This window comes from Mytilus edulis, chromosome 14, assembly GCF_963676685.1.
Source record: "Mytilus edulis chromosome 14, xbMytEdul2.2, whole genome shotgun sequence".
Lineage (NCBI taxonomy): Eukaryota > Metazoa > Mollusca > Bivalvia > Mytilida > Mytilidae > Mytilus > Mytilus edulis.
In genome coordinates this window covers 42,182,908-42,208,095 of record NC_092357.1, presented here as the reverse complement: position 1 = coordinate 42,208,095, position 25,188 = coordinate 42,182,908, and the positions used below count along the sequence as shown (strand labels likewise).

At 31.0% G+C, this 25,188-nt stretch overlaps 1 protein-coding gene and 1 long non-coding RNA gene across 8 annotated transcripts in view; one reads left to right on the top strand and one right to left on the bottom strand.

Moving 5' to 3' along the window:
* The window catches only part of LOC139502590 (protein Wnt-6-like), a 466,832-nt gene that overhangs the window by 408,635 nt on the left and 33,009 nt on the right, over window positions 1-25,188 (bottom strand). For 4 of the 7 annotated variants that reach the window (XM_071292123.1, XM_071292118.1, XM_071292122.1 and 1 more), the window contains exon 2: window positions 3,701-4,338. In XM_071292123.1, the coding sequence (XP_071148224.1) occupies window positions 3,701-3,966 (266 nt within the window). In that variant the 5' untranslated portion in view covers window positions 3,967-4,338. Of the gene's footprint in view, window positions 1-3,700; window positions 4,339-22,319; window positions 22,412-22,853; window positions 22,961-25,188 lie in introns of those variants that run through there. The other 3 variants (XM_071292120.1, XM_071292124.1, XM_071292119.1) reach the window with 2 other exon arrangements.
* Window positions 1-25,188, top strand: part of LOC139502601 (uncharacterized) — a 47,126-nt gene that overhangs the window by 15,871 nt on the left and 6,067 nt on the right. The gene's annotated exons all lie outside the window — the stretch shown is intronic.

The window sequence follows — 25,188 nt, the reverse complement described above, 5'->3', positions numbered from 1 at the left end:
AAATTTCTTAACTTTCAAAGTTTTGTAATCGAATACACCTTTTGTCAAACGAAGTGTTAACATATAAAAAGATTAAAAGACGTTTCTTTTCTTCTTAAACAAGTGGTACCAAGTAAATCTAAGCGAAACTGTCAAATAAGAGAACGCTGTTTGTTTCAATGGTTATGATTTCTTAATAGATTTAGACATATCTGCAGTTATCAAAGGGGCCTGTACATTTTAACCATTTTTGAACAAGCGTATTAACGCAAAATTTCAAGGTGCATGAACTAAGTAAACTAAAAAAAATCTTGAAGGCTTCTTTCAATATTCGATATTTTAAAGCAGGTATTTACAAAGGGCAATAAGTAGAAATGCTGTCTGCAAATTATGTTTCAGACATTTTTAATGGACAACTTTTGGCTATGTTTGTCTTGTAGGACAATGTTTTGGTTGCGCGCGCCGTCATGACGTCATAGTCTAGTCATTTCAGAATGAGTATTATTGTTTTTACAGAAAAGGCCCGTATAAAAACGAAATTTTCCGCTCACATTCTCAAACGGTTTTTGCTATTTAGAAATGGATTATAAATTTATAAAGATTGATAAAATGTGCACAACTTATTAATTTTGACAGAAAATGAGAATTGATATACTTTAGAATTCACTGTCAGACCAAAAATTTTCAAAGGCCAAAAGTGGATTATCCGTCAGAAGCATAATTCATTTTTTTTTATAGAAATAAACTATATTCACTTATAATATAACGATTAGTGAATATTCCTTAGATTTGTTTCCATTAAAGTTTTTCAATTGCCATGGAAATGACCCCTTTTAATTACAAACCTGCCGTTTTGAATCTAAAGATTTAATATTTCTGGCTCTTCATTGTGATAATATGGATAAATAGATATGAATAGGAAAGGGTATTGTAAAATTACGAATGGGGAATGTGTACAAGAGACAACAAACTGACTAAGGAGCAGAAAAAACCTCAGCTGAGACTAAAATAATAAAAAAAAAAAAAATATAGAGAATAATGACGTGCTAAAGTAAAAAGAATAGTGAAAAATAGAACAAAATATGAAGAATAGAAAATAATAGACAAAAAAGTATGAATAAACTCATCATAGATACCAGGACTAAATTTTGCATATACGCCAGACGCGCGTTTCGTCAACAAAAGACTCATCAGTGACGCCGAATCCAAAAAAGTTAAAACGGCCAAATAAAGTACGCAGTTGAAGAGCATAGAGCACCAAAATTCCTAAAAGTTTTGCCAAATCCAGCTAAGGTATTCTATGCCTGAGGTAGAGCTAAGAAAAATGGCACAACAAATTAAAGAAATGAAGGACATCCATCCTGACTCTCATTTACAATTCAAAAGAAATCACTTAAAGTTATAAATTACGGTATGAAATATATTTATCATTCACATCTACAAAAGTATACTAGATATTTTTCTGGGGTAATGAAAAGAAAAAAAAAACCAATTTGCTTGGTCATCTTGGGCATACATTATTTTGCTTTTCACATTTACTTTAAGGAAAGAGTTTTGTTAGAGTTGGAAAAGTATAAAGACTATACGAGATTATTTTAAAACTAAAATTTGTATTTTCGATATTAAAAGTGGATAGACCATAAGCCGAAAACCTACGAATAATGCCACTGAAGAAGCCATAGTTTTTTTAGGACTACGTATACTTTAGGTTAAAGTATTACATTATGGGATGCATATGTTTGATTTGAAATAAAATGTCAATTGAAAACAAAACAAACAAAAAACAAGAGGCAAGAAGAAAACCAAGTAATGAAAAGTATTGTTACTCGCGCAGTTGACTCAAATCAGCGACTCACACATTGTTGTCAATATAATGGAATTTTAAGCGACTGTCAAATAAGTGAGAGATTAAGCTAGCTATAACACGAAGTTTAATCCAACACTTTCTACATACGGAAATGCCTGTACCATTACTAAGCCAGGCATATGACAGTTGTTTTCTATTTGGTTGATGTATTAGAGCTTTTTATTTTGTCATTTGATAAGGGACTTTTCGTTTTTAATTTTCGGTATTCTTTGTTATTTTACATTTCATTTCTCATCTTTGAACATGAAATTCCATTACCGTCAATAGGCATGCTTTAGTTCACTCGCTCAATAAGGCTGCTTATAGAAATGTAAAGTGCCCGGATGTTTGGATGAAGACTTAGTGTTCGAATAGTAGTCATAGTTTAGGTCTTGACCATAGTTTTGTTTTATATTTTATATTTTGAATTTTTAGCTGAAATAAATTGTAACCTTTATAAAGTACAAATAATTGAACGAATTGTTTGTCAATCTGGATATAAAATTGACCTTTGATAATTGGATTTCAATTCACGGTTGTGCAAATAAATCATTAAATGGAACTGTTTGTGATGTACCAACGGTTGCATTGAATAGAACCTTCGAAGTCATATGAATTGATTCTGACAGTTTTCTTGATGTCCAATGTCAATTGTTCATGCACACATGTGCATCGAAACCATAAAAACCTGCAATATCTACTTCAATTAAGAAACGTAAAGTTCTAAAGAAATCTTTGGATAGAACTTGATAAAATGTACATACCATTTCATAAATCTAAAAGAGTTCAAATTATGGGAAAATATGTTTCAAAACTTTAGTTTTTCATCAAATATATTGTGAGGACTATAATACTTGATGCAGTTATTTTGCATAAAGTTCTTTCTCAAATATTTAACTTTTAAAGGTAAATTCAATTAACATATATAATTCCAGACAAAACTAATAGAAAATATTATTTTGAAATTATATAAATTTCAATCAGAAAAAAGGAAATAGGTGAATTTGTAGCAATACATTTTTGTTCAACAAGTGTAACGGCCCTTTTCATGCATATTAAAAGTATGACAATTTACGATTTAAATGTCTAACTTTATCTGATTTAAACGATCTCTCAAAAACACTTTTAATAAATTTCTGATTGATGTTTAACCATTTTGTAAATATTTCTACTTAAGGATAAATTTTTGCATAATTTTAACTTTTTTTTGAAGAATTTTATAATTTTTTATAGTACTTCGAAAAATAACCCCAGTCACCTTTTTAATGAAATATACATTTGACATAACGTTTGAAGATTTCATAATCGCGGGTTTTAATGATGTAAAGATGAGCGCAATTGTTTTAAGAAGAAAAATAATTAATAGAGAATTACTACACTATACATTTCGTCTGCGGTTGATATTTATACTTAGTAATTAGTCTAGTTATCATATATTTCTAACGAGGTTCATAAATAAATTCAATTGTTTATTTTAGTTAAGTAATACAAACTTAAACAAAAACACATTTTTTCAAAGTCTGAAAAATAAGTATCCATAAAATGTCTCAGTGGCTAATACATAGTTGTTCTTTTTTCATGTATTTAGAATTCAAGCGAATTTAAAAAAAATAAAAATCGCCAAATAATGCTTATGTAAACTATCCGATGCATGCAAATCCTTTTTTTTTCACTGTCATGCCAAATAATTGGTGCGTCCTTTTCATTAAGCGTGTGTCAACTCAAAGGCAATTGCTGCGTTTTTTCATTAACATTGTGAATATATAGTCCAGTCTGTTATCAGTTTGTAAGTGCTCAATGGACGGAGGCAAAAATTTATTTCTACCATTAATGATATGCAAATTAGTAATGAATATTCAAATTAGCTGTACTTACCACCACAAACCAATTATATTCGCTGGAAACAGTAGGAAAAAATATAACAGTACCAATATTCGTTGTACTTGCATGTTAAGGTAAAAAATCCCGTTTGAAAATTTTTGCACTAGTTTTTTAAATAACGTTATCAAACGTACATTGAAATTGATTTCAGTTGTAAAATAGACGCATTTCCGGAAAGATTCCGCCCTCTTAATGAGTGTTCTTCTAGGATGACTTAGTACTTTCCAATAATAACTGATTTGCATAGAGAAGTTGTACATGAATGTTACGAAATACAAACAAAAAACTTAATAACACTGTCTGACTATTTTGAATCCAATTATGTTAGTCAAAACACATCAACTGTATGCCAAATTTATCTGGAAATACCAAATTCACATATTTTCGAATGTCTGTTCCACTTGTTTTATCTCCTTAATTTACCACTTTTTTATTTATCATTACCAAAAACCATAATAACTGTGTAGTCATTGCCGTCGATGACATACGGGTACTTTCTCATTGTAATCCTGTGCACTGTAATTACATTGTACAATATTAATACCCATCATTTCTCCTTGACCGCATCATAACGTGTCCTTCCGAGGAACAAATCCACAAATTCATCCCTTTCACCGCACGGATCACTCAGCCTGAAAGATTACAGGTAAGAGTACAAATACAGAATTTAATGGTAGATCGGTAAGATTAGTTTCACATTCGAATAAAATATGTAAATAATTTAATAAGGAGAGTGCATTCTTAAAATACAACAATAATGTATTGTCAAGTCATAGAAAGTGGAGGCTGACACTATATACTGTCCATTTACTAGTATATGATATTTTACAATACAGCAACAAGGTATTGTCAAGTCATAGAAAGTGGAGGCTGACACTATATACTGTCCATTTACTAGTATATGATATTTTACAATAAAGCAACAAGGTATTGTCAAGTCATAGAAAAGGGAGGCTGACAATATATACTGTCCAGTTTTTTGATCCTATAAAAGTAAGCTATAAGGTATTTCCAAGTCATAGAAAAGTGAGACTAACAATACATACTGAAAAGTTAACCTTACAATTCATACTGTCCAGTTTTGTTATTTTGTATGATACAGTAGAAAGTTATTGTCAAGTCATAGAAAAATAAAAGTTGAGAATCCGTACTGTCCAGTTTTGTCATCATATACAATACAGCAATAAGGTATTATCAAGGGGTGTTTTTTTCTATGTTGTGTTTTGTGTACTATTGTTTGTCTGCTGGTCTTTTTCTTTGTTAACCATGGAGCGGTTAGTTTATTTTCGACTTATGAGTTAGAAGGTCCCTGGTATCGCCTCTCTTTCATAGAAAAGGAAGCTTACAATGTTTACTGTTCAGTGTTGTTGTCTTATATAATACAGCAGTGAGGTTTTTTCTTTGTCAAGTCATAGAAAAGTGAAGCTTACAATGTATACTGTCCAGTTTTGTTATCTTATACAATGCAGCAATTAGGTGTTGTCAAGTCATAGAAAAAGTGAAGCTTACATTGTATACTGTCCAGTTTTGTTATCTTATACAATGAGGCAATTAGGTGTTATTAAGTCATAGAAAAGTGAGGCTTATAATTCATAAAGCTGACAACTTAAACTGAAAAGTGAAGCATTAATTCATACTGTCCAGTTTTAATCCTTTATCATACAACAATTAGGTATTGTTAAGTCAAAGAAAAATGTACCTGCTATTTCAAACTGAACAGTTTTGTTATCTTATATAATACAGCACTAAGGTATTGTCAAGTCATAATTAAAAAGACTGGTAATAATGTATACATGTACTGTCAAGTTTCATAAACCTATAAAATAGAACAATAAGATATTGTCAGGTATATTGTCTAGGCACCTGTGTTAGTTCTAGGTCTTTTGATAGTGTTTGGATTGTGATTGTTCATAAATCAGACCGTTAGTACTTTTCTCGTGTTTGCATTGTTTTACAGTGGCATTGAGAGTTGTTTTTTTTTGGCTTGATGTGCAGTTTGAGTTTTGCTCATTGTTGCTGGTCGTACACTGGCTTATGATTGCTTACTTCTACGTCATTTGGTCTGTGGTGGAGAGTTGATTCATTGGCAATCCTACCACTTTAATTCCATATTTTGTATATGATGGTGTTTCAGTTGTTCTTTAGTTTTCAAAGGAGTGCTTTGTTGGCTATTATGCTTGTATTGTCATAATCGTGTTTTCTTTTGACAATGGTGTTATGATTAGTTTGCTTCTTTGTAGGTTACCCCACATTATTCGTTTTGTTGCAACAACAAACAAACAAAAAAACGCACAGCAGAACAGCTGGAATCTTCCAACGTCAAAAAGTAAAAAAAAAAAAAAAAATCAAATGGAAAGTCCCTAATCAAATGGCGAAAAAATGCTTAAACACACCAAACGAATGCATAACAACAATGTTGTCTAAGGATTAACCTTAAATTTTGTACATGCAAAATAAAAAGAAAAAAATACGATTAATACACATCTATTGAATAATGCCAGTATATTAGCAATATCTAACTGGCGGCTGATACATTGTATTATCGGAGACTAAAAGTACATCATCAATAGTAGAATTTCAAACAGAAAATAAAATAATGAGCTTTAATTTGAATTTGATGTAATAATTGTATATTTTTCTATATTTAACACATCATATATATTTGAGTTACTCGCACAATTTTGTTAATATAATTGAACTATAAACTACTGGCATGCAAGTGGGAGGTTTGGTTAGTCAAAAACCAGTTTAAACCAAACATTTGCAAAATGTCTGAATCAAGTAAGAATAAAGCCATTTAATTTCTAGTTTTATCGGTCAATATAGTCAATCCTTTGATTTGTCATTTTTTTAATTCACCTTGGAGTTTGGTTTAATTTTTATTTACTATTTTGATTCTTGTTGTTGCTGGAAAATATAGCTCTGTTGTTAAAGTTTTTTGGCTCGTTTAATTTTCATAAAATTTTGAAAAAGTTTTTACTTTGATCCTTTGACAAAAGTATAAAAATTTAAAAAAGATTGAACCAACCAATTTATCAGAAAAATTAAACTGGTTATTTAGTAGTTTGACAATCACTAATTTTGATCATTTAGAAGCTTAAGATTCCCTTCACAACACAATGTAATTAAAACGTTTAGCTGATTTAACAGAGTTATCTCCCTGTAGTGTTAGGTACCACCTTAATTGAAATTTTCTTGCCCTTTTGCTGACCATTGATTTTGTTTGTCAGTGCCTGTTTATAATGATTTCACCTCTAGCACTACTACTTTGAATTTGTTCTTGAATAACCTATTTACTTGAAAAGATACTCAGTGTTAGAGAAAATGTAGTTAAAACGAACACTTCTAACACAACAACAGTTGACAACTTATTTCATACATTGTAGACATCTAAACTTCAACATCAAATGACGGATTAAAAAGAGAACTTTAATAGTTGTCAGAAAACCCGAAACACATTCATGTGTCTCTACCAAGTCAGGAGCCTCGTCAGTGGTTTTCTGTTGTCATATCGTTGTGTTTAGATACTTTGGTGTTGGTTGCACTTTTATGATGGTTTCTTCTTAATTTATTCACCACTTTTAAATATTTTCGATCGTCAACGAGTTATAGCTTGATATGCTGAACAGAAATACATGTCAATTTTTGATGACTGTTTTCTAACCTATCTATGTCTTTGGTTATTTGATTACTGTCTTGACCAACATCTCTTTTTTTGTTATCTGTATCAATGAAAGTATTTAATCTTTTGACAATGAAATCATATATTATTCTACACTGTCATATCGCCAAATTTTGATATAATGATCGCCTGGAAACTTAATCTTTGAAACATTCTTATCAGCAGCTATTTTATCAATAATACATATTCTCCCTTACCAATGGTAAATTTATTCCAAAATACATTAGAAAGTTGCTTAAAAAACATGACAGTATACATTTATTTATCATTGACATAAATTCTTAACAAAACGCCCAAATGATACATTTTTGTATTTTTTCTTTGTTTTTTAAATACTTTAAATATTCCAATGAAATCAGACCGATACCAACACTTCCAAAAATATACTGTTCTAATTCATGTAATATACTAGAAATAAAAATATAAACTACACCTTATAAATTTTAAACATCTGCATTTCTCGATTAACCTTCATCTGGAACAGTTCCAAAGCCCGAAACAAAAACAAAAAAACACTTGAAACTATAGTCAAATCCATCTAAGGTAATATTTTTAAATCTTAGTTTCAAAAAAAATAATGAATTTATAAAATCATGTCGGTAACGAAGTATTTACAAAAAGTAAAATCATAAAATACAGAGCTTCGAGGAAAATTCAAAACGGAAAGTCCCTAATCAAATGGCAAAATCAAAAGCACAAACATATCAAACGAATGGACAACAATGTCATATTCCTGACTTGGTACATACATATTCTTATGTAGGAAATGGCGGATTAAATCTGGTTTTATAGCGCTAGCCTCTCACTTATATGACAGTCGCATCAAATTTTATTATATTTACAACGATGCGTGAATAAAATAAACAGGCATGATAGGTAAAATTGTCAAAATAGGGGTACTATAAGGATAAATGATACTCCTGGAGACTGTCAGTGATGATTATGATCTAAACAATTAGTTTTAATTCCTTATTCGAACGGTTTTCATCTGACACTGATGTTCCTATATTTGATACTATATTAATTGACCGTTGAATTTGCACGTCTATCTATATACAGATGTGTACAGTAGTTACCTGTATTGACACGTGAAAAGACATTGAACAGTCCTAAAAAGAAGGTATCGGCTTGGTTAATCAAAGATAAAGCAAACTTGATTGTCTGCTTCAATTTATTAAGTTAATTAGAAAGTAATAAACATGTATATTCAAAGTTAACTTTTATACATGTTATGAAGGCACATATGAACGTATAGCAGGAAATGTTTACCTTGTCCACAAACCTTCTCTTGTTTTATTTGCATTGAATTAAAACGAGTCCGACTTTTGTTGTTTGAAGTACCTAAAAATTGGTAAACATCATTTATTTCATTACCTTTCCATTGAATTTACATGACATTTATTATATGAAAGTAGTAAAACGGCTGTTATTGCCATGTCATTCAATTACAATTTGTTTCAAAAAAAAAAAAAAAAAAATGAAAACCATACTGCAAGTTGCAAAATAAAAAGCTGTATAATTAAGCTACATTTGTTTGTTCATCACAATAATGTACCATTCGACAATCCTCGGTAGAATCCTCTACTCTCCTGTTAGATGAGGGTACGGAATCGGCCGAGTTGAAACGAATGAATAATGCACAGGCTTAGGACCTTTTTTCATTCTGACAGTAGTCCCTTATTAAAAGGTCACCGTTAAGGGTATTTATAAGAGCAGGACATATGAGTAATTTTTTTTTGTATAGACTGAGACAGTAAATGCATTTTTTTTTGTTCCTCGTTTGGTTGGATAAATGTCTCATTGACTTATCCTTTAATTCGTACCTACCATGTCAAGTATTGAGTAGATATATATCATCGGTTGAGTACTAAGCTATTTGTATTTGCTTTAGGCTTTTTGATGTCACTCATACAGAAGGCAATATTAAAATTATGCACATTGCACGTCAACTAAATCTAACTAGTATGTTTGTGTTGTGTCTTTTTTCTCACCAGGGCATAAAGTCTAGCACTGTGTGCCTAAAACCGGTTTAAAAACTTGTGAATGGTTATAAAACATATTAAATTACATATTTTCTTTGAACCACATGGTGTGATATTTGAAATAAGCAATTTATGGTTTATTAGAATGAAATTTTGCAGACTATAAGTCGATATGTATTTAAAACATTATAAATGAAATTATACAACAAAGAATTTTACCAAGTCATAGACTGTTTGATAGTTTCCCAAAATAGGATTTCAATGATAAGATATATTGGACACCAAATTGTGTTATTATTTCAAATCTTTCAAATCATTTAAGTCCAATAAAAATGTGTTACTTCAACATGCGCTTTTAGTTACGTACAAAAAATAAGCTGAACGATATATGCGACGGATGAAACATTGTTTTAAAAAATAGTAAACATAAGGAAAATCGGTTTATCAATAATCAAAACTTATCAACCAATTTTCAATTAAGTGGACTAAAATTAGTAATCAAAGATACCAGGCTTATAATTTAATACGCCAGTCGCGCGTTTCGTCTTCATAAGACTCATCAGTGACGCTCAGATTAAAAAAGTGAAAACGCCAAAACAATTACAAAGTTGAACAGCATTGAGGAGCCAAAATTCCAAAAGGTTTTTCCGAATACGGGTAATGTAATCTATGCCTGGGATATAACTTTGTCTTGTCCTTTTAGGACTTTATTTCAAGATTAGAACATAGCTTAACAACCTCATCATAGGTACCACGACTAAGTTTGTACGCCAAATGCGCGTTTCATTTGCAAATTCTCAACTGTTACGCTCGAATAAAAAATATAATCGATAAGCCAAATAAAATACGAAGGTCAAAGCATGGAGTACCTAAATTCAAAAATGTAAAGTTAAATACTGATAGAGTAAACACGCGATACCAACTGTTCTTATGTGTTACTTTTATTGGTATCTTCGTAGTAATTTGATTTTAAGTTCAAAACACCGCTTAACTACTGTTGCATCTAATTTATGATTTCAGAGTACATTCGTATATTCCTCTGATGTGATCATGTAATTGTTCTTACCAATAAAATTGAGAATGGAAGTGGGGAATGTGTCAAAGAGACAGACCAAAGAACACAAAACAGCAGAAGGTCAACAATAGGTCTTCAATGCAGCGAGAAACTCCCACACCCGAAGGAGTCCTTCAGCTGGTCCCTAAACAATATAAATACTAGTTTAGTGATAATGGACGTCCTACTTCACTCCAAATTATACACAAGAATCTAAAATTAAAAATCATACAAGACTAACAAAGACCAGAGGCCAAACATGTTTATTTGTCACTGAGCCTTAAAATATCAAACAACTATGTAATTGACACATTTTAAATCGAATGATCTATGATAAAAACAACGCGCAGATTTATAAAAAAAAAAAATCAAAAGTAAAAAAAAAAAAAAAGAGAATATTTATTTAATGTAAAAAATTGTCCGAATAAACAAAACAAGGCAACTGACACCAAAGAATATGTCATCTTTTTGTTAATATTTAATTTTGATATTAAATAGAGATACGAAAGATGTAAAAATAACATTCAAACTTATTATTCGAAACAAATGACAATGCCATGGGAAAAACGATAAACGACCAAAAATCAACAACAGTACCCAAAAAAAAAAAATCCATAGAAAACTAAAAGACTGAGCAACAAAACCCCACCTAAATACATGTGATATGTGGGTTACATGTAGCAGATCCTGCTCCCCAGAAGACTCGCGTCGTGTTACTACAATACAATATGTTGATACTTTGTATCGAGTTATGACTGATCACGTAATAACTGATTTATAAGTGTCTCTTATCTAAATACAAGACATCACCAAATTCATAAAACATCGATCATGTTTATTTGCTCTCTCTAAAACTTTTTCATGAAAAGATACGCAGAACTCTTACCAGTATAAACATCACATACAGTGAAAAAATAAGAGGCACAAACACTTGAAACTAAACTAAGGACTTTCCCTAAATTATTTTAGAATAACAAGCGTTTTAAACGACTGTTATAAATTGATAGTATATAAATAAAGGAACTATGGAAAAATTAAAGGTCCCTTTGCTTGTTTTTGAAATATAACCTTTAAAAATTTGCTGGAAAAGGATTTTATCTAAATTTTTCATACATTGTTTTATTGGCTTCTTTTCCTTTTCCAAAGGTATCGGATAATAACAAGGACTTTAGACAAGAGTTTTAGATATAGCTTTTTCAACTACATGTAATAAAATTATGAAAAGAAAAGTAGGAATTAGCGTGAAAAATGTTTTAAAATCGAAACAAGGATAAAACAAGTGGATTCCAATTATCTGACAAAAAAAGTCTAGAACAAGATTAGCAAACATCCTTTATGACTAAAAAATTCGGAAAATCCTGCTACGTCATTCTTAGACGATCCTTGAATTCAATTAAGTATTCTACTTGCAAAAAACAGCATTGAGATGAGCCAAATACCACGAAAAAGTCAGGGACCAAGTTCCTACCACAAAATAGTTTATAGTAAAGTAACTCGCTAATTTGAGGCGGCACGTGAGGTCATCAAAAACATGAGTTTCCAATTTGCTGTAATATTCAAAACGCCTCTAAACTAAATGTTGATACATTGCACTTTAAAGGAAAGGGTTCACTTGGTTACAGTCGTGCATTCGATTGCAAGATTTTAAATCTTCGCAAAGCTTTTTCATATATCGAAATAATAAAGTTATAGAATTTGCTTTACTTTGTTCTATGAGCAGTTTGTATTGCCTTAGAGTATTTCTATTAAATACTAATAGTACTAATAAATTAAGTTGGAAGGTGGTTTATCAAACACATTATTATATTCTGTTTCATTTATCAGAATCGCCAACTATTGAATTGAAGTATTGCGTATAATTTTCATGGAGAACACAAAAATTACTTTGAAATAAGAAGTCATGATCACAATTTTCAGAGGATAAGAACGATTAAAAAATTGAAAAAAATGTGTCATGTGTGTAGACAACTATAAAAGTTTTTAAAACATTACTGTAAATTGCCCTCTAGTTACAATGTATCGTTTTGGTGTTATCTCATTGAAGTTTATCCAAAATGTATTTATTCATTTATAATACTGTGTATGACCTTACGAAATCAAAGAGAGACACAGTATACTACATTATAAACTTAAGGTGGTACCTAACACTACAGGGAGCTAAACGTTTTAATTACGTTGTGTAGTATAGGGAATATTAAGCTTCTCAGTGATTAAAATTGGTGTTTGTCAAACTGCTATATAACCAGTGTAATTTTCCTGATAAAATGGTTGGTTCAAAACTTTTGAAATTTTTATATTTTTGTTAAAGGGTAAAAGTAAATACTTTTTCAAAATTTTATGAAAATTAAACGAGCCAAATTAATTTTAGTGAAAGTGTTAGGTACCACCTTAAGTACGTAACACAATGATGGGTCTCGAATATAATAAATTGCGAAAAAATACAGTTTTCAAGTGTAATGTTAAAATAAAGAATAAATGTTTTTAAAACTGACAAGCTTGATGGTATTATTCATTTACACAAATAATTTCACTGATAGTGAATGAATTTAATCAAACTTTCAACACAAACGTCTTAATATTATCACTATTAATTTGTATAAATAATACATTAACTCTGAATAAGACGTATAATTACTCTTTTTCATGTTATCTCATTCATTTGTTCAGATGCGTTGTAATCCCTAACGTTTGTTTAGTTTAAACATATTTATTTATAGTGGATTGGGAAACAAGTTTTGCAACTTATATTTATCCCTTTCCACTTTGCGGGTGCGAGTGCTGCCTTGTAGCGGCATTAGCCTGCTCTTTTTCGAAATCTACAAGGGTGTCTTTAAAGTGCAAGAGATATGGCTCTCTCTTAACACGGGTCAGCCATTTATCGTCCCCTTCTGACGGACTATCATCGTTTCCTCGAGACCATACTCGCAAATGGTGTCAAGGGAGAGCCGAAAATTAAGTTCCTGAAATTTTCATCCCAGACGGGAATCGAACCAGGAACCTTTGTGTTAGTAGTCCGATATTAAAACATAACGTTTGTGTGTAGCTAATTACAATTTTGTTGTTAACAAACAGTTGTAAATATTAAACGTATCAAAAGTTTGGTACACTTTGATAAAAAAATACTGTACTGCACAAGTCCAAAGAGAGAGAGAACAAGACAGGTCATACAGAAAAGCGTTTGAATAATAAAGTTTTCAAATTAAACAAACAAAATGGAAGCGAGTTGTACTAGCATGCAGGGAATGATTAAAATTATGGCATTCGATATATATGACACGCTGCCGAATTAGACATAACTCATCGTATAGTATATGCTATTGAAGAAGTCTATGTAAATAAACACATAGAGGTTCATATTTAATAAATGATAAAATATCATTAAAGTTGAATGTTCCTTTTTGTAAATTTATTGTTGCGTAAAGTTGATGATCAAAGTACATTTTGTTTGAAGCGCGAGACCCTTATAGTAAAAAAGTGCGCACAGTCGACTTTCTTACAACTTTATACATTTACCAGAATAAGCATTCAATAATTATAATTACATTGTTTTTGCTAGAAATATGATTTCTGTTTGTCTTTAATTGATCTGTGTACTTCATTATGAAAAATCGTGTTATCATGAATATTTCATTTCATTTTGAAATGAAGGGTAATTTTAGAGTGATGGGAGATTGCTGTTAACCAAACAAAATGACGTATTATAATGAAATGTTATGTAATGTGTGACTTATGAAAAGGAAGTATACCGATGATCATAAATTTAAGATACAGTGAAACCTTTATATAAGGGTCACCCCCCGATACTAAAATTGATAAAACAGGTAACCTTAGTTTTGAGGTTGAAAATGTATGGGTATTACTGCAGTGGGACAAAAAGAGGGTCAACTAGCAAGACAGGTTTTCACTTAAAAGAGGTCACCTTGATGACATGTTTGATTATATATCAGACGTCCTCATATTTAATTTATAAAAAAAAGAAGATGTGGTACGATATGTCTATCTAAACTACCTAAATACATTTTACAGACTGATGGCCTGTTTAATATGCATGCATGCATATGGAATAGTCGTATAATTCAAATATTCATATTCAATCAGGAGTATTTCTGATCAGTTTTGTACAAACCATGGTATTCTTCACAGTTATACTCCATGCATTTTGTTCTGCGAGTACATAATGTCATTCAGACATTTATTTTGACATTGGCCTAGAATTTTGCTCGTCAAATACACTCAAAATCGGATTCTAAGATTTTAAAATGCTTAACAATTTAATCTGTTCTTTAAATTGATTGATTTCCAAATTTAAAACAATGAAATGTTTACCATTTCACTCTGCAATTTTTTGCAATTTGCCTCTTTATGAAATTAAAGTAAACTGGTGCTAAAATTAAACAGGATGAGCTGACCAATATACAAAATCTGCAATAATCCTGCTAGGCTTAGTGGGGTTTGTGTTTGCTTGAGGTCAGTATTAAGTTCTCTGTATATCTTTTTTTTATATAGAAAAGGTGAATTCTATACTTTCTTTTGAATCCAACATTCATGTTTAAGAATATTTAATAACCGTTTTTTTCCTACCTGACGTCATTAAGTTTTCAAAATTCATTTTTGTTCAAACAAAAAACCAAAGCACATAGCATACAGAGCTACAATTATCATTTAATCCTTAATTAAATTTGTAAATAAAACTTTCAAATAATCAGATTCTAATTTATGATAAGAGGAAGATGCCACATACAACGTGTAATATCAAAATACTATTACCCTCAATAACTTTATGTCTACTGGCAGTATTCCACGTGACGATCTGGTAACTTAGACATGGAGATGAAACCCAAAGTCAGGAACGTGCTTCATACTTTCGTTATTTATTGGTTATTTTTTGTGATTAAACGTATAAATTTTCGTGTCATAACAACACCGAGAGCCAAGTATATATACTTGACTATCAATGAATCATGACGGCTTCATCTCAAATGAAATTAAGTCGGGTCCCTGTTCATGTAGTTGTGTAAACAATACCTCATCTTTATTTAATTAAATGTATAGAAAATAAAAATAAACTATGAAAGAGCAATACCCAACTGCACCTAAATACAGTTTCGTCCATTTTTGTCCCATGTGCTATCATTATAGCTTTTATAACTTTTGTATGATCGAAGTAGGTTGGATTTGTAACGATGTATGCTTTAAGGGAGTTTATAAGCCACATACACTGACTGTATAATATAAGTTATATGGTTTGCCACTGACCCCCTACGGATCCATAGAGGGTTAGTACAATCCATAGGGGGTGAGGCCGTAGGCCGAGTCCCCTACGGATTTTACTCACCCTCTATGTATTCGTAGGGGGTCAGTAGTGAACCGTATAACGAATTTATCGCACGCAGGACTTTTCCTGCTGCGTTTTGTAGAAAAATAAACAATGAAATACAACAACAGCAATAGACGACGTCACCATTAACAGTAGAACATGACGTCATGAACCCCCTATGAAATTTACTAACCACCTACGGTCTCATAGGGGGTCACCAGGTGACGGCGCTAAACCAATCACAACGTGATATTTTCCCCGCGGTGCGATTAAATGTATTTAATATCACAAACCAAGAAGCGTTTGTATAAAATTTACTCCATAATATAAACCAATGACGTACCTGTACAAAATTTATTTTGTAATATAAACCAATGACGTGGCTGTATAAAAATCACTCCGTAGTTCAAACCAATTACGTGGCTATATAAAATTTACTCCGTAATACACACCAATGACGTTGCGGTATAAAATTAACTCAATAGTACAAAACAATAATGTAACTGTATAGAATTAACTTCGTAGTACAAACCAATGATATTGCGGTATAAAATTTACACCGTAGTACACACCAATGACGTTGCTGCAAAAAATAATTCCAAAGTACAAAACAATAATGTGGCTGTAATAAATTTACACCGTAGTACAAAACAATGTCGTGACTGTATAAACTGTACTCCGCTGTACAAACCACTACTATAATCTGGGACGGAATGATATCCTTTCCACAGGTTAAGGACTTGAACTTGCTTTCAGTAAAATCAAGTACTTTATAATACAGAATCGTTTATTATTGTTTTGTTTACCCCAGTGTTTCTGCTTTTCTAGTATTGTACACCTATCTACCTTTCTCTTGTGTTTTATTTTATTTTAGTTTTATAATTCCATAGATCTAGTTTAACAAGGTGAAGCTTGTGATTAAGGTTCTACAGATTTTTTTGGAAAATTTAGTGTTCACCCCCAAAACCGGTTTGACCATAACACAAAAATTTCATGTTTATTTACAATTTACACAGTGTGTATCTGTTAAGTATGGTTAGATGCATATTTGTCCCAAAAGATGAGGAATTTATTCATTTTATGTTGAAAAGTACAGGCAAAGTTTTGATATTTATGTAGTGTCCTATATTTTGAATTTAGTGGAACCTTTAACTGTACTTTATACTTAATCATATGTTCATTTACATGTCCTTAGTCGAAACATTCGTCAATTTTTTTATGTTGTTATAATTTCAGTATTTTTTTTTTTTTATTATTATTTGGTTTTGATAGGAGATTTTTTTTCTGAAGTCTCCGTTAGATATGTCCTCATTTTTTCTAGACTATGAGCGATCATAATAGTTGATATACTCAATACAAGTTTAATGTCCTTTACAAAAAAAAAATATGTAATAGATTTCCAAGTTTTAAGTCTAAAATATTCAGTAATCACGAAAGTCATATTGTTTCGATGTGGAGTCGTTTAGAAAAAGATGTATTTTAAATTACCATATTCATTCATTCCAATTTCTACCTGTCAAGGACACTTGGCGATATATAAATGTGTTTAAAGTATTTCTGGACAACAATCTGTTTAGAGGACTTTTGTTATTTAAAATATTTTCAAGTTAAGCAGATGCTGAACTTATAATCAATTGTTATCGTCTAAATGTCTAAATAAAGTGCAACATTAGTACATGGATGCTCAAAACTGTTACGTCTATTTTGAATATACACAACCAAGATAAAACAATAACCGGGGGAATAACATGACCTTTAAATGAAGCGAGACTGTGTGAATCCATGAAGTAAGCATCGTATACTGTATGACAGTTCCCAAAATTTCCCAAATTCATAAAATGACCATTGATATGAAATTGATGATAAATAGTTGTAATACGATACTTCGTACCCCAGTATGTTGAATGATCAGACATTTTGGTCACATAAAAAGACAACGGGGGGTAACTTCCTATTATTGGGTATACAGGGATGTGCCAAAAATATGGGTCATAATTTTGCGAGATTTTATATAAAAATGACCCTCCTTTTTAATGACATCCTATATTAAAATGCATTTACGTTTGATAACTATATATTGATTTGGGGTATGACCTACATATCATATATAAATATGCTATTGAGAATCTTACATTAGTAATGGTCAATTATTATATTAAATTAAATCAATTCATTTGAAAGTTCACCTTTCAAATAAGTTCCCAAATGAACCCCGGTAATGTGTCTCCTGATTTGCTCTTCAATAACGTTAATGCTTATATGCACAAGCATGGGTCATATTTTAAATATTTTATATAAGTATAGGTCATTCTTTCTTAAATATTTATTAGTGTTGTCAACGGTTAACCGGTTAACCGATCGAACGACCGAATACCGAATACCAAAATCGCTAACCGGTTAACCGGACTTTTTTTCAATTTTGGTAGATTTGATATAAATTGTTATTGTTAATCCTAAAAACATAAAATGAATTAGAACTCAGCTCGGGGCAAGATCTTAAAGAAATATAATTAGTATGCATGTTTTTTTAACAGTAACTTTAAATCAATAATGCGATTAAATATTAAGATTTACTTCATTGGTTCGTTTTTTATCTAATTTTGTGTAGACCTACATCTACATGTGCAACCTCCGTCGTGCAATGCTTAGTCTTACTTTAAACGAAATGCTATCTCAAAAATTGTGAAATGCAAACCAATGGGAATTTACTCAATGTATACGCGATACGAGTAACATGCTTGAAGAAACAAGCAAACAAAGCAAAGAAACTGGTCGTATGGTGACCTATAGTTGTTAATTTCTGTGTCATTTTGGTCTCTGGTGGAGAATTGTCTCATTGACAATCATACCACATCTTCTTTTTTATAATTAATCATTTCAAATTGAAACACACCACATTATTTTCGGAGACAAGAGAAAAGTAAAGAATAATAGGTTTCAGACATATTCAATTCTACGAGATCAAGAAGTTTTTTTTTATTTTTCAATCTGAAGTTGGTACAGACGCTATAGTTGATACGGTGCATTTGATTATTAAAAGTCAAACTTCGCCAGGAATCCTCAAAGACAACCTGATAATGCCAAAGGACAATATTCAATTCTAAAAGCGTAAATTTATGATTTGGATGAAAGTTTGTCAAATTGACACTCATACCACATCTTATATCTATTTGTAGGGTACTATTGATAAGGCTTTCAAACCCCAATTTAAACTATACCGGTTAACCGGTTATTCGGTCGAACGTTTATCCGAGTAACCGGTTAGGCAAAAGTGTACGATTTCACAACACTAATATTTATATAACTATAGGTACTGAATTGCAGTGAATGTTATATTAAAATGGGTACGTTTTTTGATACAAAAATGGCACACCCCTACCAAAAAAATATCGAAGTTAACCCCCCCCCCCCACCTCTTGGGTCGAGGAGGCTACCTCTATCGTCCTATTTGGAGGGCCAGAGTGTGCAATAATATTGAGACTGAATCGAAATTAAAAATGAATACATATCAATGAAGTGCAACGCGATCATATTTACACTACTAATATCTTTTTCTGAAACGGCCAATTTGACTTCAACTGATCTGAATGACTGAATCATATTTTGTCTCATTCATAAGTGAATTTCAGATTTTCAGACAAATTGATTTTTAGCTCCTAAAATTAATCAGACAATAACATTGTTTAGATACTATTATGTAAGTATTTTTTTTCAAAATATTCAGTTTCTATAATTAGATAAATATAATCTGTAAAAAAGATTTAAAATTTCTGAAAGCAAAAACTCTTAATTTTACCTAATAAACTTATCAAAGAGAAATTAGGAAAGTAAGCAGAAACCTTATTTCATTTCCAGAAACTGTAGATTATTATTATTCATGGTATACCAGTGGTCGTGTATTTCGTGGGTATACATATATGTAGGTAAAACATCAATTTTATATATCAGAAGAGGAACACAGGTTATATTGTCTTTTTGACAAAACCTAGAAATTAAATATCAATAATTAAGACAAAGCTTGCTACATAAAGGCAACAGTAGTATACCGCTGTTCAAACTCATAAATCCATGCACAAAAAACAAAATCGGGGTAACAAACTAAAACGGAGAGAAACGCATTAAATATAAGAGGAGAACAACGACACAACACTACAATGTAACACACACAGAAACGGACCAAGCATCAGACAAAATCCCACGAGAATAACAAATATAACATCAAAATCAAATACATGAATTTGGGATAGACAAGTACCGTGACACGTCTTATCGCAATGTGAATTTACACTAAAAAATAAGAGAAAACAAACGACGCAACGTTAAAATGTAACACACACAGAAACAAACTATAATATAACAATGGCCATATTCCTGACTTGGTACAATCTATGAAAATTGGTATCCACGAAGATTAATGAATCCATAGTTAGATGTATCTGATAAGGTTACGATAAAAATTGATGCTGCAGAATAGAATACAGGTATGACTAGGACGCTAATTTTGATGTTTCCGAAACTATTGTGTGTACACGACTGATCTTTTACGACAAATTAAGACAGAACATTGGCTAAACATGGAGACTAAAAGACGAAATAATGTGTTCACAACGTATTGACTTCAATATTAAGAACCTATTTTCGGTAGCAAAATAACGAACACAATTTGTCCATGTTTTGTTTTATGAAACTTGTTTTGTCCTGCTGTCTAGTTGACCTCACCATTGTTATCATTTGTGAAATTTGTGAAATTCTATTTCTTATACAATTATTTTTAATTAAACATGCCCTATCGTCTTGGATATGACTGAACATTACCCATTTGAAGTTATACTATATTTGTTTTGTAAACCGGACATACCACATCTTTTTTTTATATATATTAAAACAATTGTTTTGCTTTAATTTGAATTAAATTTCAGTAAAGTAGATCATTTATATAAATTTAATTTTTAATTCTAGTTTCCATACAAATTGTAAAGATTTATTTTTATACCAAATTTTTAATATATTAGTCGTCTCAGAATTTCCAGGATCTTTTTGGGGGATTAATACACCTGATACATATTGTGATTACAGAACTTGAGTAATACAGTCTTATTGTCACAAACAGCTTGAAAATTGTTCTAGGTATTGTTGTCAGGTCTTTAAAGATTGCATATTTTGGTTTTAATATTGATTCACTTATAGGGTCTTTGCATCGGAACTAAACACATTTATTTGAAAAACAGTTGTTGGCATTACACGGGTTATGTTCTTCTCATATATTTTATGATAGTATGATACTAAATCTCTAACGGGAGGGATTGTACCTGATATTCATATGATGAAGATATAATCTTTCAATCAGTGTATTTGAGGTCTGGAGCTGGCATGTCAGTTAACTGCTAGTAGTATGTTGTTTTTTAATAATGTATTATTGTCATTTTATTTATTTTCTTTTGTTACATCTTCTGACATCGGACTCGGACTTCTCTTGAACTGAATTTTGATATGCGTATTGTTATGCGCTTACTTTTCTACATTGGCTAGAGGTATAGGTGAAGGGTTGAGATCTCATAAACATGTTTAACCCCGCCGCAATTTTGCGCCTGTCCCAAGTCAGGAGCCTCTGGCCTTTGTTAGTCTTGTATGATTTTTAATTTTAGTTTCTTGTGTATAATTCGGAGTTTAGTATGACGTCCATTATCACTGTACTAGTATACATATTTTTTTAGGGGCCAGCTGAAGGACACCTACGGGTTGCGGAAGTTTCTCGCTACATTGAAGACCCATTGGTGGCCTTCGGCTGTTGTCTGCTCTATAGTCGGGTTGTTGTCGCTTTGACACATTCCCCATTTCCTTTCTCAATTTTATTCGAACTGAAATTAATAGATGCTGTTAGTTTGGAAGAGCTACACATCCAAATAAGTTAGAGTAGTCTAAATGAATATTTGTTGCAGTGAAACTATCATTTTGATGTGAAACATAATACAAATAAGACTACACATTTTATATTAAATCCCCATGTAGAATTAGCTTAAGATTCAAGTGTGTTTACTTATGTTTTATTATAAGTAAAATAACAACAAAAAACCCGACTCCAATGAAAATTCAAATCGGAAAGTCCGCTATCAATGCAAACTCAATGCTGAAAGTGACAAAATGTGGAAATGGTTTTTGCAACTTTCAATTAAGAGCTCAAACACTTCAGAAAGCCAGAAATATTGCTAGTTGCTTTTTAGATGCTAGAAGTAAAGCCTGGTAATTAAACAAAACATACTTATCCCTTCAACAGAAATTAAAACTCATCCTTCTATCCCCTGCCCTGTTAGTATCTTTTCTGTGTACAAAATTAATATTACAATTGAAAGTTTAAAATATTTTGAAAAGTGGTACAACATGCCTCCAAGGAGAAGTTGTAAAAGAAAATAGGGACTTAAGATAGCAGAGGGACAGCCAAACTCATAAATCGAAATTAAACTGACAACGCCATGGCTAAAAATGAAAAACACAAACAGACAAATAATAGTACACCAAAATACTAATGATTTGCAAAGTGGTACAAACATGCCTCCACGGAGAAGTTGTAAAATACTCACCGCGATCTTCTAACGTTTGATAGTGAAGTGTGCTTTCCCAATACTTGTGCACCCATTCAGGCAATTTCTTTCAAGAAAAAAACCCACGAAAGTGAGTTTGTAGATTCAGGTGTATATACTTTTGTTGAATAGTATTGAGAGCCTATACACTTCAGAAAGCTATAAATGTTATACTTATTTGTTTTCAGATAGTAAAGCCTGGTCATTCAACAAAACAAAGCTCATTCTTCTACCCGCTCCCTGTTAGAATCAAAAATATTCTTATCCGTGCACAAAATTAAAATTGCAGTTTTTGGAAAATAGTACAAATATGCCTCCACGGAGAAGTTGTAAAATACTCACCGCGATCTTCTTACGTTATTACAATTGGAAGTTTTAAATGTTTTTTGAAATTGGTACAACCATGCCTCCACGGAGAAGTTTTAATTAGTTTTCAAAGGTACCAGGATTGAAATTTCATATTTACGCCAGATCCACGTTTCGTCTACAAAAGACTCACCAGTGACGCTCTGATCAAAATAGTAAAATACTCACCGCGATCTTCTTACGTTTGATAGTGATGTGTGCTTTCTCAATATTTGTGCACTCATTCAGACACTTTCCCTCCTATTGAAGTTTGTCTATTACCTTGAACAACTGTGTATTAACTGCTTTTGATGTGCTAAGTAATCTTATAAATACATTATCTAAACGCGTACCACGAACATTCAGTTTTAATTAAATCATTAAATCCAATTTTTATATCAAATTTATGGCAATTAAAAAAAATGTTACACATTTAGTCTGATTGATAGAATGTTAACCAGGTTACGTTGTACAGTAAATGCGCTGATACAAAATATTGTGAATACATTACTATTGTTATTCAAGAGGGGATACAATTAGCTTGAATAAGTGTTCGGTATGTATTAAATCTGTATAAAGGAGAAAACAAAATTATGATTTTGAAATGAACAGCAACCCAAACACGAGCTAACAAAAGTAACAAAATGTCGAAAATGTTTACTGCAACTTTCAATGATAAACAAACTTTCGTGTGTTTTAATTGTTTTTGATTTTTACGAGAAAGGGTTTCCAATAGCAAGAACATAAACCACATTACATATGTCCTCTAACTTAGACACTGGAGCTGACAACATTCCCGTTGATATAATCCCTATACCCCTTATGAAAATAATATGTATGTCTTTATTAATTTTGTTTTCTTACTGTTTCAAATTGCAGACAATTCATTACAAAATATTGAAAATACTTTTCATGGCTATTAAGCATTGCTCATTATTTTGTTTTTATATCTTTTAAGTTTAAATTTGTTTTTCCTTTAATTAGCTTGTAAACCATTGTTATTAATATTTACCACAATTTACATACTTATAATTACATAAGATCTTTTAATATCATAATAGTTAATCAAATATAACTCAAGAACAACAATATTTTCCGGTAAAAAAAATATTTGGTCATTGTGTATTCCAAATATTTTACTTATAAATAACATTCACAAAGTTTGCCTTCATTTTGATCCTGGTATCTATGATGAGTTTATTTGAAATTTATAATTGTCTTTCAAGAGACACATACAATTGTTGGTAATAATTACGAAACTTTAGAAAGTATGTTGATTTAGAGCTTGAATGGAAACAAATGAAATATTGTTGATCATTAAAAATATTTAAGCATTGAGATATTGCTGAATTATTTTTTTTGTGTATAAGGTTGAGAAACTGGGGATTAGCCAATCCCTTCCCAAGTTTTGTGCCGAATTCATTTTTTTAATAGTTTTAAGACATAGACCAAATATTTTTTTTTATTCTGCAACTAGGATTCATAAATTGATAGCTATTTGAATTTTCACACAAAATTCAAACTTATTTTTATCCCTTTATGAACCCCTGATTGTGGGTAAAAGTGTTCCATAATGAAATTGACAGTGCACAAAATATAGCTTTGTTACTATATCTAGAAAATAAACGCAACTTGTTCATGTTGTTGCAGTATAAACAGCAATCTACAATACACTACACCTACAAAACGCTACATAGACAACTAGTTAATTTAGCAACAGGCACCCAATAAAATATAAGAAGTTCTTAATTTGACCATCGATAAACTAGCGTTGCCTTAATTTATTGCACAAACCACAAATGGAAGGTTAAGCGGATCTTGTTCCACAGGTGGCACCCGTCGTGTTGCTCATGTTATTACAAACCCGGTAAATAGTCTAAATCGGTAGGATACATTCGTGATAAGGTAACGGGATTGTAGAAACGACATTTGGTACATTTCCGATATATCATGAGACGAATCTACTTATTGAAATAAATGTATCAACTCTGTGTTAATAGTCTTACAAAGGAAAACAATAGGTAAACTCATGGACAGGGATATAACTCAATGATACGTGTAAACACAGATATTATTTATAACGTATCACAAAAGTTCTTAAAAATCATCAATTAGGAAATGAGTAATTTTTCAATGAGGACTATTGTTATTACATGTAAATATATAAGCGGAAGAATTGTTTACCATCTCGAATTATACATTAATAATGTTTTTCATGTTTAATTTAGGGGAATTCAACAGTGAACAGGATATGATTGCATCGGCTTTAGTGGTCGTTTTGATCTGGACTAAATTTTCTAATTAATAATCAGTAAAAAGATAATCTTTCTGACATCAGTTATTAGTTTTTACATTATTTGTTTACTGTTTTATATTTTCATCCTTCGTCAAGTTTTAAGTGTTCTATATTTGGTTGAACCAAAATAAAGTGTTTTAATCGACCAATAAAATTTTATTATCTGATTGAAATGTATATATCTATTTAATTTATTTTGTCTAGTCATATTTAAGGATTTTTACACTC